We start from the raw sequence: 19433 nt of genomic DNA, 5'->3' as shown, positions 1-19433 counted from the left end.
ATAGTCAGGAAGAAACCTGCCTAATGCTTAATCAAGCTGAAGTGAATTTCAAGGCCTTCTTGGTTAGGTTCTAGTAAGCTAACAATCAGAAATGTATAAACACCAGTGCTTTTATTCTTTTGCAGAAAAGCAATATATGTTCTGGTGTTTTAGGTTCATTTTTTCCCCTCATCCAACAAATATTTACTGTGAAACACTAAAATAACAGTGACTACACCAAGGACTTCAGATATAAAGATATTTGATAAGACAAACTCTCTGACCAGAAAGTTCTCATAGGTTAATGGAAGTAAAGGTGAGTAAACAGGGAATGAGAAAAAGTTTTAAAAGTGTTATGTCTGCAATGCTATGGGAGCAGAGAGGGCAGAATGCAACTCTATCTGGGGAATTTGAGAGAGTCAAAGTTCACAGAGAAAGAAAACCGAGTCCTCAAGGAAAACAGCGAGAGATGGGGACACCAGGCATGAAGAATAGTGTTTGCAAATGTCAGAGGAGTGAAAAAGCAGCATGTCAGTTCATGGAAAAATGAAAGCTTTCTGCGGATAGAATGTACGGAAAACATGAGGCAATGACAGATTTTGATTTTCTTTGTTCTGGTAAGGAAGTTGGGTTTTAGCTAATATATATTGGAGAGACTATACTATTCAGACTGACATTTTAGAAATACACCCTTGGGATACAAGGTAAATGAGATACAACAGAATCCCAGGGAAAAGTGTGCAATGATTTGGAAGAGAAAATGGATTCGAGATTTTAAAAATCAGGCTCACTACCTGGATATGGCAGCAAAAATAATGCAGGGATTAAAATTGACTTGGTAACTTTCCGTTTAAAATGAAGCAATATGTAGCTTCATTTTGAGAAGGAGAGTGAAGAATGAGGCATAAGTCTCAATTCATGGGTCGTCTTCAGTAAGCTGAGGGTGATTGTGAACCTACATACCTTATGATTGTTAGGGAGTTCAGGTAAGATGGTTATATGAAAATGTTTTCTAGAAAGGTCCATGCAAATATGAGACTCCATTTTTCCCCTCTTTAATTCTTTTATAAACTTTTATGGTTATCAACAAATATATAAATAAAGACTATCACTATCAAAAGTCAATGTGAATTTTTAAGATAATTTCTGAAGAACACAAAGCATATCAAAATCTCAGTAATAATTATCGGAGTTACTCTGGATTTTGTATAGATCTGGCAAGAAAAATCTCAAAATTACAATCGTAGGATCTCTCTAAATGTGCTTTTTAATCTTAGCTCTTTGTCTGGTGTCTCTCTGCTTCAGTTTCTCCTTTCTGCTTACCTGCTTTCAATTCCATTATGTTGATGAGTTTCAATTTTATAGGGGAGGTGCTTTGCACATAGCACTATTGTGACTGTTAAAATCAACCATAAAAGTTAAACATTTCTATGATTTTTTTTAAAAATCAGGATAATTCAAGATGCATTTAGAGAATAGGCAGAACATTGATATAGTTTGGCTGTGTCCCTACCCAAATCTCACCCTGAATTGTAATAATCCCCACATGTCAAGGGTGGGGCCAGGTGGAGATGATTAAATAATGGTGTCAGTCTTCCCCATACTGTTGTCATGGTAGTGAATATGTCTCATGAGATCTGGTAGTTTTTTCAATGGGAGTTCCCCTGCACAAGTTCTCTTGCCTGCCACCATGTAAGCCATGCCTTTCCTTCTCCTTTGCCTTCCACCATGATTGTGAGGCCTTTACAGTCATGTGGAACTGTGAGTCCATTAAACCTCTTTTTCTTTATAAATTACCCAGTCTTGGGTATGTCTTGATTAGCAGCATGAAATGGACTAATACAAATATGTGTATGCTTTGCATTAAAATACAGTTGATTATATGTTTAATGTATTAATTTTTGCATTCTTAGCTCAATTCCTAAACCATTGAAACATTGAAACTCTAAAAACCTTGATAAACCATGGTTTATCTTCTATGTTTTATTTAGGCTCTAACACAATAAATGCAATAAACTTTCAGTATATAGTTTTACCAAGGAAAAAAAGGCTATCCACTGATCTCAATTCTAATTTTGTGTTTCTATGGTAGTCTTCATGAATTTTTATAGTAATTACCTCAAGCAGATGTTTTAGTCTCTTATCCTGATAATAAGAGACACAGTAGAATAAAAAGGAATAGTTTGGGAGAGCTCATGAGAGTGTAGTGGCATTCATTAAAATAGAAAAAACAAGGGAACATATAGGGGGTGACTTTAAAATGTCAAAATCCATGTTTAAGTTTATTAGAATAGTAAGTTATGAAAACATTTTCTTAAAGTTACGTTTGTGAAGAAAGATAAATGGGGGAATACAAATATAAACATTTAACTCTCATTTTGAGTTTACAAAAATAAACCAGAGCATTTTCATTTTATATCTCAACCACTTTTGTAGGGTATTTCAAATAAGTTTAAACAGTATGTGCTTCAGTTAAGGCCTCAAAGTAAGGTGTAAATTGTAAAATGTAGACAATGGTTCATTTATTTAGTCTGTTTTATAAATTTTATGTATTTTGGCAGGTTTGGTTATAATGCCTAGACCTTTGTGGGTGAGAAAAACAAAGTTATATAAATGCAAAGTAATCCTTCCTTTGAAACCATTTATGTTTGTAAATGTATGCCAAAAAGATATTATATTTAATATTAATACACAAAGGCAAGCATGAAGAGGATTCTAAATGTTTATGACATCAATATCAAAATCTAGCTAAGAAATTGTCCTCAGAGAGACTAAAGAAGAAAAACAAGTTGCATTGGTTTGTACCTACACCAGTGATAGAAATACATAAATCACAGTAGTGATAATCAGATGTGTCTGTCCAGATTTAATGGGATGCACACTTGGATAATCAAAGTCTCAAATAGCTCTATGGTGGGGACATATGGTGGATGAATATGTCCTAACTGTGGGGCTGCTGATATGAAAAAGTGGAATTCCCATAGTGCGAAGCAGCGAAACTTCCATTTCTCTATATAGATGAGTATAAATTAACCTGATATTTAGGTATGTGCATGTTTAATATACTCCTATATATACTCTGAAGTAATGTTATGCAAAACAGTTCTTATCCAATCAAAATAAAGTATATCCGAAACAAAATTGAATGTGAGGAAAAGAGATGAAATTATTTTCTGCTACTCTTATAAGACCTTAAGAGTAGAGTAAGGTCTTATAAGTAAGATTCAATTAACCTTATAAGTAAGATAAAATTAACAGCCTAAAAAAGTGGCTGGAATTGACAAGTTATAAAGTTGCCTGTGATAGCCATTGACCCAACTTTTTATTTTATTTTATTTGCCTATAGTTTCCCAAATGACTTATGCCTGGAATGCTGAAGATTTAGCTTAAAAAGAGGACAGCTCCTAAGGGTTCCAATTAGCTGAGTTGATTAAAGCATTCATTGAAAGCAAAATCAAAAATGTAATGATTCCATATTCTCCTAGCTCAATTGCTGTTTGTTCAATGGCTGTGAGCCAAAACATGTCACACTGGACTCATCAACGATACATGTCTTTGTATATGAAGCACTGTGTGACTGGCACCATGTATCACTATGTTGACAAACAACTTGAGAGTACCTGTCTCTTGACTTCTTTGGAAGCAAAGGCTTATCTGTTATTCACTGTCTTAGCATCCTCAGTTCCCCATGAAGAAGAACCCCAACCTAGTTCTAAAGCAGATTGGAGTATTGGTCAGAACTCATTTCAAATCTATGTTACTTTAGTCAAACTTCTGTTATTTGAGAAAGGTAACTTAACTTTTTGAGTCTCAATTTCTTTTAAAGTAAACATAGTCATACCAATGTCAAAAGGTTATTGTGAGAATTAGCTGAGATGATGTATACAACATTCATACATTCTTATCATAGTGCCTGACAGAAGATGGGCATTCAGCAACTATTCATTGAATAAGTGTTTTCAGTCATGGATACTCTGTATAAAGAGATGTATAAAGAGAATCTGCACAGAGAAGCAAATGCCATTAGGTATGAAGTCCAGATGAATTCATTTTATATAGCTGCCTGTCAAGAGACAGTCTGGTTCTGATCAAACAGGAAGACAATAAGTGGAGAAAAATTCTAGAGCATTGTTTCTTAGATTTTATGTGCATAGAAATTACCTGGGGATCTTTTAAGAATGAAGATTGAGGCTGGGGTGCGGTGGCTCACGCCTGTAATCCCAACACTTTGGGAGGCCAAGGCAGGCGGATCATGAGGTCAGGAGTTCGAGAGCAGCCTGGCCATTGTGGTGAAACCCCATCTCTGCTAAAAATACAAAAATGAGCCGGGCCTGGTGGTGCGCACCTGTAGTCCCAGCTACATGGAAGGCTGAAGCAGGAGAATTGCTTAACCCCAGGAGGCGGACGTTGCAGTGAGCCGAGATCGCACCACTGCACTCTAGCCTGGGCGACAGAGTGAGACCCTGTCTCTTAAAAAAAAAAAAATTAAGGTTGTGATTCAGTGGGTTGAATCTGAGAGGCTGCATTTCCAGCAAACTCCAGGGGAGGGATATGCTGGTGTCCGCTGAATACACTTTCGCAAGGCCCTAGAGTACTTGAATACATGGCAAGAAATACTGTACTTAGATCTCTATTTGTCTAGAACAACATTCTGTTTCCTACCACAACTTAAAATTTAAGTATTTATTTAACAAAAAATGATTTAGTGCTTCCTACATATCAGGCACTATTCTAGGTTCTAAGTATAAAGTAGCAAACGAGACAGATATGGATAACACCCTCATTTAGTCTAGTGGTAGTCAGATAATAAACATATTAACCAATTAATTAAAATAGGTTCTAGTGGTGATTAAAAGTCTAACGAAAATAAACTGAAGGGACTGGGAGAGTGTGTATGGTCAATGAAGTCTTCTCAAGGAAGGAGAAAATTGAACTGAAACCTGAATGTTGAGAAACAGGCTTCTGTGTAAGACCTGAAATTTTCATACAAAGTGAACAGAAAGTGCAAAACTACTGAAACAACAATGGGTTTGGCTTGCAGGAGGAAAGGGAAAAAAGTCATTATGGCTGGAAGCTTCAACCTAAATGTGAGACAGTGATCAGAGCAGTAAAAAGGGACAAGATCATACCTGGAAGAGGTGGGAATGGTGCATAAATCACTCTAAAACCATTAGGGAAATCTCAGATGTTGGATCTTAGATGTGTCTTAACAGCTCCACAGAGGATTAAAGGTGATGGAAGGAATGATCCTACAGGAAAATACACCTGGCTAAGCAGAACAAGTGATTGAAAAAGAGCTAAAATAAGATATGGGACACAAACTGGGGAGAGGGGGGAAGCATAACTTTAAAAGAAAGGTCAAAACTGCAACCGGTTTACATGACAACAAACAAAAATGCATTACTTATGCCAGGCAAGCTTATCTAATGGCACCCTTGTAGCAAACTCTCCATTGCCACAGAACAAATAATATTTTTCTGGCCAGGCGCGGTGGCTCACACCTGTAATCCCAGCACTTTGGGAGGCGAGCGGATCACGAGGTCAGGAGATCGAGACCATCCTGGCTAACGCAGTGAAACCCCGTCTCTACTAAAAATACAAAAAATTAGCCAGGCATGGTGGTGGGCGCCTGTGGTCCCAGCTACTCAGGAGGCTGAGGCGGGAGAATGGTGTGAACCCGGGAGACGGAGCTTGCAGTGAGACCAGATCACACCACTGCACTCCAGCCTGAGAGACAGAGACTCCGTGTCAAAAAATAAATAAAAATAAATAAAAGAGAAAAAAATCTGAATAGAAAAGATTGGGTAACTACTAGAGGAGACATACAAATATAACTTTTGTTAGCTATAGACTGTAGCCCCAAACTTTTCTTGCTTTCCACAGAATATTGGAAACAATAGTGAGAGACGGTAGATGGCACTATAAAAGACAGCAGTGAAGAAAATAAGATACAAGAAAGCACCCCTTGCACTAAGAAAAAGCCTAGTAGAAAAAAAGACTCATCATTATTATGTCAAGTGTGAGATATTAAATGCCTTATACCATAATGATTTTCATACTCTACCTACCTACCTATATATCTACTATCTGTTTAGTACACTGTTTTATTGGGATACATGCCAAACCCCAATGCCAATAAAAACAAAATTTAAGAGCTCCCAGAGATTACAGTAGCTAAATAAGAATGAATAATATAATGTTTACTCAATTGTAATTTTAATGAGCCTCCTTACTTACTAGTGAGTAAGTCTAATGATTTAAGGCCTTGCAGTGTAGTGGCTATTAACACATAGGTGCATCCCAATTGACTTCTGATTTTGTCTCATGATTAAAGTGTCTGCAAGCTAGTAGCTATTAACATGTTAGAGCATTTCCAATTGACTCTGATTTTCTGTCTTGTTTTTAAAATATATGAATAAAGGAGCGTACATTAAAATGGTGCTGCTAACTCCCCAAGTGAGAAACAGGTTGGAATATTTTGTTCAGTAGCCAAAGAATGGCAAGGTGAGTCACCCTTTCTCACCTGAATGCCTAATGCAAGGCACACAATTTTTATATATTCATCCAGTATTGTGATTATATTCTGTGGCAAAATAGCAGGTTAATTTTTGTTTGATTGTGTATCATTTCATTCTGTTCTGTTCCATTGACCTCGTTAACCACCTATATTAATCATCTAAACCACAGAGTTCAGACATTTTCTCCTACCCTGTTTTTCTGTTGGTTGTTTTTGGCATTTATTAACAGCAACAATGTTTTGTTTCTCATTGGCCTTTTATGTATCTCATTTAACTCATTCAGCAAATACTAAATAAGTGTCAATTTTGGGGTGTCAAGGCAAAGTGAGGGGGTGGAGTGAGATGAGGCTAGGAAGAAAAACATAGCCAGGTCATTTGAGGTCTTATAAACTTTTGAAAATCTGGCCTTTATCTTAAGAGAAAAAGGAAACTAAGAAAAATATTAAGCACTGGAGTGACACCATATTGCTTTTGCCACTTGTTTTGTCTTGTTTCCCTCCCTCTCCAATTGGGATCACCTTAAACAGTGACTTTATACTGTTATCCCATCATTTACATTTCCTATTTCCAACTCACAATTTTTTATGAAAGAAAAAGGTTGCCAATTGTATGAAAATAACTACTCCGAGAGACATAAGAGAGTTTGTAAATAGACACCTATTAGTTGGTTCATAAAAACATATGATAGATGCTAGGGATAGAGTCATTATTTGTAAATCACAGCTCATCTCCAAAAAAGAAATAAATAGGAGACATGCTTTGTTGATGCTCGTCATTATAACTTAATAGTACAAGTATAAAAATGAGTACTTAATGGACAGGTATCTGTGACATAAGAATCCTCTCAGCAATGTGCTTGATCTACCCACGTATGCGCCTGTTAATGAACCCTCATTTAGGGTTGTGAGTGTATATATGCTTGTTCCTGGTGTCCTATTAACATCTGGCTATAGTAGGCAATTCCTCTTTTGGCTTTGTTTTTTTTAAAAAGATAATGTAACTTATGTGGGTGCCTATCCAGTTTCAATTGCTCATTTTACATTGATTTAACAATAATAGCCGTTGATGGTCATGTCTTCCCCAGGAGAAGAAGTTGACAGACAGCTGTGCAGAGATGCCATCTTTCCCATCCCTGTGGCCTGCGATGCCCCATGCCCAAAAGACTGTGTGCTCAGCACATGGTCTACGTGGTCCTCCTGCTCACACACCTGCTCAGGGAAAACCACAGAAGGGAAGCAGATACGAGCACGATCCATTCTGGCCTATGCGGGTGAAGAAGGTGAGTCTCCAGCTTCAGACGCCATCTAGGTTCGTTTCAAAAGTTAGTGTGCATCTTTGTTGTGTAGCCTGGATAAGATGATATTCTATGAAAATCAACTGCCAGAAATCCAGCCATCCAAGATTTAATATCTGTTGATGTGTTGAGCAATTTGATTCTGTCCCCCAAAGTTAATCTTGAAAATGGATCTCTAACAAAGGAGGAAAGACTTTTAAAAGTGAACTCATTTTGCTTTTGCCCAGCCTCCCAGTCATTAGAGATCTTTGTAAGCCAAAGTGTTAAGCCTTTAAAACGGTCTGAAAATGGCTCCCAAAATTCCAGGTATTTCTTTGTTTTTTATGAATTTCAGAAGTCAGTTTTATCCTTTGAAATCAAATTCTACCTTCTCATAAATAAGTATATATGTCTAATAATAAAGTTTATTTAAAATCACCACAAGAATAGCTAGTGTTCAACTGAAAATTGCATGAGTTTTCAGTTTCTTTCAGTTTCTTGAACATAGGCTCTGAGATCCAGAAATCTCATATGTAAATTTTGTTCATTTTAAAAATATGTTGCTCCTAAATCACTTCACCCTATAGGGTGAATAAAGTATGTTTGTCACATTCAGACCTCACTTGCAAGCTTTATTGCCAAGAAATACAAGGCTCTTGGTAATTGTCTCTCAAGATGATATCCAAATGCTAATTTGGCCTCTGTGTGACTGGGTGATATAATGTCATACTTAATCTTGTCATTCTGAAAAATAACACAGGAGTGAGAAAAGCATAAAAGTAAATCAAATTTGTTCACATTAAGGCATGTTCTTTAGCAAGAATAAGTGTATGTCATTTAAACATTATCAAGCTAAATGACTCTGTTCACATTTTGCACTAATGCGTAATTATTTGTAATATGCATAACATTTATGTTTTCCCCAAATTATCGATTTGCAGGGGAGTTTTGTGTTGCCTATGCCTTTTTCTATTTTTCTCTTTATGAAGTATTTTAGTGATAGAAACACAGTGTTCTTAGTCAAATTTGCTATCTGTGTGTGTAATAACTACATAAACATATAACTACCTTGGCTTTTGCACATGAGTGTTACATGAGTAAAACAAACATTTTACATGCAAAAAAGCCAACCAGTGTGAAGTTTTAGAATGTACTTTACAGTGTTCAAAAACTTTTTCCTACCATCTTAATATATACTTAACTCTTTGCTACAAAAAAAGTGTATCTATTGAAAAATAGAACCTTTTACAAAGAAAATTATATTTCTTGTGTTGTCAAACAATGACTCTAACCTTGTGAAGATTGTAGGCAGACTTCAAACTCTATCAGCTCAGATTATGTCTTGGGCTTCATTAAAATTAGATCTGTGGTCACCCTGCTTCCTATAAATTCATTATATTCTGCAGACACTTGCTGTGTGACTATTAATGAGTGACTTTTCACCCCCGAGTCACATGGCAAGGATTTTGTCATGCTTGCAGAACTCACCAGATCATTATTCCTATAGACATGTTGCTTCACACTGAAAGGTCATGAAATGTTTTAAAGGCAGAAATTTGTGATTGCTCTTTGATATGTATCATCCACTTAGTGTGAAAGGGTAGGGCTTTGATAGTTTTTAATTAAGTTTAGTGGTTGCGTTATAAATAAGCCATGCTGGAAAGTTATAGATGTTTATATAGTAAATCACAAGGGCATTAATTCAAAACATAACTGCATTTCCTATAGTTTTGTTTTAATTGACATGTAATAATTGTATATATTTATAGGGTGCAGTGTGATGTATCAACATATGGATAAATTTTGTAATCAAATCAGAGTAATTAGCATATCCATCACCTCAGACATTTATCGTTTCTTTTAGCAAGGGCATAGAGAATCCTCTCTTCTAGCTATTTTGAAATACATAATACATTATTGTAAAACATAATTTTAAATAGAAGCCATAAAAGAAATTCTGTCAATGCTATTTGTCTCTGCTGCTATTTACCTCTGTTAATAACATTTATAAAAGCTGGCATAATTATATGAAATTTAGATTTCAAAGCCTATTTAGTACCTATTATTTGTTGGACACTGAAACATGTTTTATGAGAAATTTATGCTTCAAAGCCTATTTAGTACCTATTATTTGTTGGACACTGAAACACATTTTCTCTTACTCAAAATCTTTCCTGATTCTGAACTATTTTTAATGATTTAGGAACAGCATCTGCAGGAAATTTTAAAATATGTTTCCCTGTCACTTAGATAACCCTTTGTAATTCTACACAAAAGTATGTCTTTCTATTATTCCTCAAGAATTAGTGCTTTGTGTCATAAGTGTTCTTAAATTTCTGTGGATCAGATACTTGACTGTGACAACTTTAAAGGAAAGTGCCACATTTGAGAAATGATATATGGAGTGTTTAGACAAGAAATTATATGGTTTTCTAGGGAAATAATACATAGGACAAGTCCATGTGAAATGTAGTTCTGGATTTATGCAATAAATGCTCCAACCTATACTTTCATTTTCCTTAATCAGAATGCCACCATTAAGCAATACTGAAGGTTAGATAACTCCTTGTAATTAATAAGGATAGACTAGGTTGTGCTTCAGTAATGGACAACCCAGACATTCAGGAGCTTAAAAGAACAAAGTTTTATTTATTTCTTCCTCATGGAAATTTAGCTATAGTTTTGGGTAACTCTCCAGAGCAGTTTGTCCTTCATGAAATGTCACAACATTGCATCACCATATGAAGACCTGGTTCCACAATCTTCATGGGCCAGAGGAAGAAAATACTTGAAGAATCTGTCAATTTTAAGCATCCCCAATTAAATTCTCCCATCTAAGAGTGATTGTCATTGCTCATGTTTCATTGTTAATGTAAGTTGTATAACTATGCCTAACTTCAAGGAGAATGAGGGAAATATAATCCTACTATGTGCTAAAATGAGAGGAGTATTGGCTAGTACTCTTTTCCCTGATTCACTCAGTGTTCTTATTGTGTATCAGTGTGTATATATGTGTATATATGTGTGTGTGTGCGTGTGTGTGTATATATATATATCCATAGATATACGATAAATAACTATTCTATATGGCCCCAATCCAGCAGATAAAACAGGGCTCTCCATTGTGAAAATGTTAGAATTCTTTTTGTCCCTCTTAAATGAATGACAGAATGATAGAATGGCACTTTCTCTTCCTCATACTGTACTTCTTTCCTTTCCTTTTTCTTTTCCTTTCCTTCACTTCCTTTTATTGCTAGGCTCTTTTTCTCCTTTCCTGAACAATTCTATCCAAAAAGCCATTTGGCAAAGCCAAGCAGCTGGGCATCTGTGTCAGCAGATGGGAGGTCTGCAGTGATCTAGAGTGGGCTGTCAGAGCCCAACTGGGTGAGGAGCAACCAAAGTGGGAAAAAGAGGTGACCTGGCATGCAGTTTCAGAGCCACTGAGCAGGGTGAAGGACAGGGGGCACATGGGTTGTATGAGAGGATAGAAGAGTGACTCAGCACTGGATGTCAGAGCATAGCAGGGTCAAGAGAGAATCCCAGAATCAAGGCGGCCAGCCCAGTGTGGGGTGTCACAACCAGACACAGTTGAGGAGGGTTTCTGTCATGTGGGTGGCCTCATGTAGGATGTCAGATCATGAGCAGAGTGAGGAAGGTATCTTGTGGGCATAGCCATGGAGATGACAATGGGAGATGGAGTGTGGGGTGAGAGGGAATTGACAAAATAAGTACATGTATTTAACAGAATAAGAGTCAGGTTTTTTTATTGCTGGAGAAGAGAGTTGCAAATATGTTAAGAAAGAAAACTAGTACACTCTGTGGTACAGCATTGGAATTGGATGTTATTAATTTATTTGAATTCATGGTGTTCAATTTGTTAAATATAGACCAAACATCAATGTAAGTGTGCAAATATAAATACATATTATATACATATATACATATATTAGCCTCATTCACTGAAAAGACCCGAGAGCAGCAAGACCTCAACAGCAGTAAGTAGATGCAGCAGTCAGATCTTGATTTCTTATACTTTTCTCTAATAAAAGGAAAAAGGGAACTTTGAGAAATGGCTGATTCCACAGCTGCGATAGAGAAGTACAAGATGGGCCAGGAGGATCTTGTGGTAGAAAGTAAAGAGAATGTCAAAAGGCCACAGAAGCCGAGTTGAATGTTCTCCCACTGACCACGTATGCAAACAATTTTAGTAACAAAATAATAATACTAACAGACCGTTAAATAGGAAACCATGGATCCACACTTTATATAAATAAATAAATGAATGAATTGAATCTCATTAAAAGCATTGTATTTACATAGTCTCAAATATTTCCCTAATAAAGTCTGACAGATACCCCCCTTAATCTAGTGACCAAAGTTAGCATTATCAATAATGAAGCAAACCGAAATCTTGTGTCCTCAGTGTGATATAATGAGAATATGGCATCACTTCAGTGATAACTCTGTCAAAGATGCATATATAGAATCTATTCATGAGGAAACATCAGATAAAATCTAATTGAAAGACATTGTACAAAATAATCTTTAATCTTCCAAAGTGTCTAAGCCATGAAAAGCAATGATTGAAAAACTGTTCTAGATTTAAGGAGACTAACGAAGTGTGACATCTAAATGTAATGCGTGATTCTGAACTGAATCATTTTGCCATAAAGGACATTTTGGGACAGCTGGCAAATTTGAATGGGGTCTGGGGATTCAATGGTAATAACTTATCTGTTTATATTCTGATTTTTGGATTTTGAATAATGAATTGCTTATGTGTAGGAGGATGCTCTTGATCATGGGAAGCACGCACTAACATACTTAGGGTGATGGACATCTTCTCATCTTTTTCCAAATGGTCCAGGAAAAGAAAATTATTTATATCATACTTTTAATTTCACTGTAATTTTGAAATTGGTTCGAAATTAAACATGAAAAGGAAACGAATTTGTATAATTTTTTTGAGGTAGAATCTCTCTGTTGCCCAGGCTGGAGTGCAGTGGCCCGATCTTGGCTCACTGCAACCTCCACCTCCCAGGCTCGAGCAATTCTCCTGCCTCAGCCTCCTGAGTAGCTGGGATTATAGGTGCACCACCATGCCTGGCTAATTTTTTGTATTTTAGTAGAGACTGGGTTTCACCGTGCTACCCAAGGTGGCCTCAAACTCCTGAGCTCAAGCAATCCGCCCACCTTGGCCTCCCAAAGTTCTGGAATTACAGGCATGAGCCACCATTCCTGGCGCTTTCTATACCATCTTGAGTAACATTATATAACCTATTATCAATATACAAAATTTGTCATAAAATGCTAATTACTGAAATGTCATTTGGAAACCAAATCACAAGTACTGGCAACTGGTGATAGTTAATGTACTGGAGAAGGTAAAATTAGTTCTTTACACTTCAAAAAAAAAAGTGTGTGTGTGTGTGTGTGTGTATCTTCGAGAGGCTTGACTTCTGATTAAATAAAATTGGCAAATCACTTTTTAATATTCTTACCTTAACATGTAAATATTGTATAAACTTTAGGAGTTGTCTCAAAAAATGTTTTAAAGTTATGTTAGGAAATTCTAAAGGGAGGCAACCTTTTAATACTTAAGTCTGGCATATTTTTAATATAAATAGCAAGTTGAATTTGAACAAAAAATTAAAAATTAATGTTAGATTTTTAGCTTTCTCAATTTTTTGAACCTGTATTGTAGATCCTAACAAACTTCATGTAAAAAGGAAAAGGTTATCTTTTAAAATGTTTCCCACTGGGTATAACAATTTCTGTTAATTCTCATGATATAGTTATTCTTACAGAACAAAAAAAAAAGGAAAGAATATTTATTTTTGTTAAGTTCAATATGACCTGATAGAACTTCATCAACCAAATAGTAATGTCTTTATACCTGTCTTATACAAGCAGAGAATAGATGCAGATTGAAATAAATTGTCATTTTTTCTCAAATAATTAATAGTCTTCAGAAGTCATATTTTACAATGCAGAACATTGAGAAGAGTATTTTTATTTAACTTGTTCAATTTTTATAGCTAAATGATTTTAACTGTAGTAACCAGGTAGTACCCATATTACCTAGAAAAATTTGAAGAACACCAGATTCATTGCATGTATGCGTATATATGTGTACTCATAACTCTGATTTCTAAGTAAATACTAGCACTTCCCCATTCTCCCACCATTGACCTTGAAAAGAGAGTTCTGCTTCAATCTGTCACTACTTCACCGTCAAACAGGATTTATGCAGGCTGCACAGTAGACAGTCTTCTGCCTGTTTCTGCAAAGAAAAACTGGGGGATGGGGCTGTGCTACAGCAGAATCTCCTGAGGTACCCCACAGCTAATGCTGTTCAATTCAGTACCCCCAAAGCATATCCTTGCCAATGCACTTTTCACCCAGCAGTGGTCTGCCGTCAAAGGAATTCAGGCTACAGTGGCAGGAAAAGTTAGAAGCACCTTAAAAGTATAATTTATAGTACTCTGATAATAGTACTCTTCACACTAATAGCTTCTTTATAACATAAGCCTAGGCTACTTATTCTTGTTGCCAATTACTTTCTGATGTGAACTCTACACTCCAATTGACTATGTCAATATTGTTAATTCCCAAGGTCACACCTGCCCGCATACCTTTGCTTCTGTTCATTTATTTTTCTACTTAGATACTATAGTCTTTTCCTTCTTTCCCTTCCCAGAATTCTGCTTATTGAAATCCTACTCCTTCAAAACTTTTCTCAGTGCCTCTTTCAATCTGAGACATTTTTCAGACTCCGAAATGTAGTGAAATTGTACTCTTTGAATCCCAGTTATACTAAATACCCCACCATATAATTTTTTCTTTCCATCTAGAATTATCCTCATTTGTATGCTTGTCTTATCTCCCCTACTACTTTTCCCCGTTACATTATGAGATCCTTGAGTGTAGCAGGAACTATTTTTAACCCCTGTAGGTATCCCTTGAAGCATCTCACATAAATATTGCATGTATTTAATTATTGCTTTAAACAAGGTTCTTTTTAAAAAATTTATCATCTAAATTGTAAGGACATAAATGCCAGAACCAGAAACCTCATAGCTGTATTCAAATGCCTCCTAACAAAGCTTTTATGAACTTGATGTGGAGAGGAAAAGTCACTTTTTTATTTCTAAGAAGTTTCACATAATAGCTGGTATTTTTTATATAACCACAGGAGTTTATTTACATAGCAGAATTTTTTCAAAGCCTTATAACATTATTCCCTTTGATGGAATAATAGAAAATCTAAATAGTGGTATTAGTATAAACATATTTTTGATGTAAGAGGATTTTTAAAATTATGACTAATTTTGTCATAAGTCACATTTTATAATTTCCCCAATACTATGGAAATATTCCCAGAAGCCTGGAATTACATCTTTCTGTAAATAATAGATAAATTCAATATTATACCTATCAACTTTTCTACCATAAAATTATCCCCCAGAGAACATGATGCTGCTGCAATGACTAATTACTACAAACCATACTTTCAAAATTGCCATCTTCTTTTTATGATTAAGACCACATTGGGGCTTATTTGTGCAAGTATCCTGACATCAGACCAAAACTGCTGATGTATCTTTAATGTGCATTGGGGCAAGAAAATAAATAACCTTTATGTCTCTAAACTTAACCACTATCTCGCAGTTCCTTAACACTTTATACTGATGTTGTGAAAGTTTTTTTCTTACTTTATTTCAAAGCCAAACAGTCAATTCCAATGTCAAAAACAATTTGAAGTTTTAAGATCACATTTTAAACAGCATACTTAATAATCACGGAGAAAATAAGGTAAATCAAGAAGCATATTCTTTGTGCAAGATCAGTACTTTTACTATTAAATATAAAGACATTATTAAAATAATTATATAAAAATATACACATATATTATGTCTATAATTAGCTTGTCTGAGAGTTAAGATTGGATAAATCTAGCACTTTGAAGAATGGGTAATAGGAGAGCTTACTTATTCTCCCCAGCCCAGTTAGAATGTTTTAGGATTCATTTCTATTCAAGTCCTAAACTCCTTTGTGGAGGCTTCCAGGGTCACAGAGCTGTGTGACAGAGGATAGGATATGAACTGTGGCAGAGTTTCCACCATCATGAAGCAGAGAACATTAATGAAATGCTGTTTAATGCAGGTTGTTCTGATGTTGAGTCTATGTTCAACACTGCATAAATGATTCTAAATTGCAGTTGAGTTAATGCAGGTTATTCTGATGTTGAGTCTATGTTCAACACTGCATAAATGATTCTAAATTGAATTTGGGTTCTCGCGTAGACTTTCTACTGATTTATTTGCTGAATACAGGGATGTCTTTAATCATAAGGGAAGTGATACTGGAAGATCAGCTCAGGCTGTGGCCCATGGCTTTATGTTTGATTTGTATCCAAATCTCACTTCTTGAGCCATCTTCCATGTTAGGGTCACTCACTACTGAATTGCCTTTTCTTACTCATTTTTAACTTTTCGAAGCCTGCTTTTCTAAAATCTAAAGCCCACCTCTTATTATTTTCAACATTTCCTCTATTTCCTGTATTGCAAATATTTGTGAGGAGCACTCAGGGTTCCCACCATTCCACCAGTTGTTTTTTTTACAACCAGTTCTTTTATATTCTAAAATGAAGTCCAGAGGCTGCATAAGTTCCAACAGAACAAACTGTCAATAAAGTGAGCAGTCAATTCTTCTAACATCCTGCTTTTCACAACGTAAGAAGTTTTGTTTTCATAATTGTCATCAGAAATAGCACAGAGTCAACAAATTGGCGTCCATAAATTCCTCATTGCCACTATGGTCACATCATGTAAGCTGTTTGGGTTCATCTATTTAATGATTTTTAGCTCATAGAACAGTTGTGAATGTAAAATAAAATGCCACCTACAAAATACTTAAAATGGGGCCACCACATTTTTTAAAAGTCCAGAATAACTCTTATACCATATACTATTAATTACAAGATGCATCTGTTTTACCCTGTAACATCTCTGGAATAATTGCATCTCACATTGGAATCATTTTAAAACCTCTGTGGCCAAGCAACAGTTATGGCATAGTCATCACTGCTCGTACATGTGAACTTTGTTGTTATTCCTGGTGGAGCAATTCCATGATGCTTCTGCAAAAAAAAAAAAAAAAAAAAAAAACTGCTAGGACCATTTGAGGAAAGAAAATAAATCTCAGTTGCTTGCTTAAAACTCTCATTGACACCTTCTGGGGCAATTAAAAATGCTACAACATCAAAACTTAGAGATGCATATCAGCATCCTGGAAGACAATTCTGGAGACAAAAGGGGAGAACACTTTTTTAAGAAACCGTACATCGTTGGCACTTTTGACATCACAGAAGCTGATACTGAATAGGAGGAGAATACAGACTTCAGTGGGTGTGAATTAAAAATTGACTTGAAAGATTTGGATTCTGAATGTAAATAAGTTTTAGAAATACCTTTCCCTTTAATGTATGTAAAAGAACAATATTTAAAACTAACCCATAAAAAGCTATTTCAATAAGTATACAATATAAATTGAAGTAGATCAGAAAGAATTATATCATAGTTTAATTTGCAGCCATTTCTTTTTCTTTGGGACATGTAAAATGATGGTGTATTGCACAGTCAATACAACTTAGACTTGAAGAAATATGATATTGTTACTCAGTGACCTTCCCAGTAATGCTCTGGAGCATCATGAAGTATCATTCCATGTTAATATCCCTGTTTCTAATCACCCTAAAACCTAATACATTAAATTAAGCAGCATTTCAAAAACTGTAACTAAGACTTGCAACTTGGGTAATAACATTTGAAAATACACTTCATTTTCTCCATCCACAAAGTCTCAGTACCCATGTTTCTCCTGGTCAGCAATGACATGGGCCTTGTTTTATCTTATTTTCACTTTCTCTGGAGGGCAACAGCCTCTTTCTTTAAGGTCTTTCATAGACCCCTAAAGCAAATATCATGTAACTACAGAGTTTATATTTTAAGCCAGATCATGCCAACTGAGATAAGATTAACACGTAATTGGCTTCCCTAGCAGTGCAGCTGTGTGCCAAATAAGTGGCAGATATTGTTCTTGTCAGCCATGTTAATTCCAAAGAACAGAGAATGGTAAGGTTCCTGTTGGCACTGTATCTAATCTGCTATCATTGTCCATTTTTTTAGGTGGAATTCGCTGTCCAAATAGCAGTGCTTTGCAAGAGGTACGAAGCTGTAACGAGCATCCTTGCACAGTATACCACTGGCAAACTGGTCCTTGGGGTCAGTGCATTGAGGACACCTCAGTATCGTCCTTCAACACAACTACAACTTGGAATGGGGAGGCCTCCTGCTCCGTGGGCATGCAAACAAGAAAAGTCATCTGTGTGCGAGTCAATGTGGGCCAAGTGGGACCCAAAAAGTAAGAGCTTTAGAATGACAACAGTAAATCATGTAGCCAACTATGCAGAGGATTGGCTTAGGCGTCACTAGCTCCATGAAATGGAACATTTTGATGCTTGTCATACCTATCCTCAAGAGAAAGATTTGTTTGTTTTGAAAGTCAGCCACTGATAAAGCTATAACAGCTTTGAGTTTTGTACTGGGGAACCATAAATTCTGTCGAAATCTTTCTATCTGGTACCTACTTTCTGTTTTATAGTAGCACTTTCTGCTTTTATTAAGCTAGTGAGGCAATGAAAGAAGTGCTTGCTGTAAGCCTGGCTGATCAATAATGACAGTATACTAAGTCCTGGCAGTGTAGGTCATCCATGACCTCCTATATACCCCTAGGCTATGGAGGCTGTCCAATCTAGTTTAATTGGGTAGAAGCCTTCTATGATCTGCCTTTCATTTCCCCTAGACAACACTATATGAAAAATACCGAAGCATACTTACTATGTCTTTCAGTAGTTAGAGTAAAAACCATTTACTTCCAAGAGAGAGCCTTGGGATAGGATGAGTGTTATTATAGGTAGAAAAACTATCAGATTCTCAGGGTGCTTATGAGTACTGTAATAACAAGGCAAACACTTTGCTGGAGGGGAGAACAAGGAACCAGAGAGTTGGCATATTATATGTGCCTTGTGAGAAGTATAAAGAAAAACAATGGCATAACTGAGCTAATCAATTCACAGAGAAAATAAATCAACTCTAAAAAAAATTGAGGGGAAAAACCTCTATTTTTCAAAACTTAACATACTTTTTAAAAATTCAAATCGCCTTAGCCATGTGAGATAAGAAATGATAAATGAGTCGATTTTTAGCATGGGTTTAAAAGTGGCCTCATATTTTCTAAATACTCAGCCAAGTGGTTAAATATTGTGTGTAATCTTCAGCATGCTACCTAACTGTTATTCTGGCTAAGAGTTTTCGAAATCTGTTGAAAGGATTTAATGAAAAATCTAATAGTAATCTAAGCACTCAATAAATGTTAGAAATTGGTTTTTTTCTTAAGAATTTCAGCTGCTCCTTAGTGTTCCAGGAAAATGGAAATAATGTCTCTGATGCATGAAAAACTCCAGGGAAACAAATATGAATCCCGTTATGAGATGTTTGTATCTGCCCAGGGTTCCAGACATTAGGGATATTTTGCCCCACAATTTTTGTTTATATTGCTTGAAATTAAGAAACACAAAAAACATGCCAATGAGATTTGAA

At 35.8% G+C, this 19433-nt stretch overlaps 2 protein-coding genes across 2 annotated transcripts in view; both read left to right on the top strand.

Moving 5' to 3' along the window:
• NDUFA4 (NDUFA4 mitochondrial complex associated) overlaps window positions 1–19433 on the top strand; it is a 711072-nt gene that overhangs the window by 133009 nt on the left and 558630 nt on the right. The window lies entirely within an intron of this gene.
• THSD7A (thrombospondin type 1 domain containing 7A) overlaps window positions 1–19433 on the top strand; it is a 495713-nt gene that overhangs the window by 363760 nt on the left and 112520 nt on the right. The window contains exons 7-8 of the mRNA XM_050783030.1: window positions 7582–7776; window positions 17961–18195. Of these exons, the coding sequence (XP_050638987.1) occupies window positions 7582–7776; window positions 17961–18195 (430 nt within the window). The remainder of the gene's footprint in view (window positions 1–7581; window positions 7777–17960; window positions 18196–19433) is intronic.

The sequence above is a fragment of the Macaca thibetana genome, chromosome 3, assembly GCF_024542745.1.
Source record: "Macaca thibetana thibetana isolate TM-01 chromosome 3, ASM2454274v1, whole genome shotgun sequence".
Classification (NCBI taxonomy): domain Eukaryota; kingdom Metazoa; phylum Chordata; class Mammalia; order Primates; family Cercopithecidae; genus Macaca; species Macaca thibetana.
The sequence above is the reverse complement of the archived record's forward strand: the minus strand, read 5'-3'. Positions and strand labels throughout refer to the sequence as shown.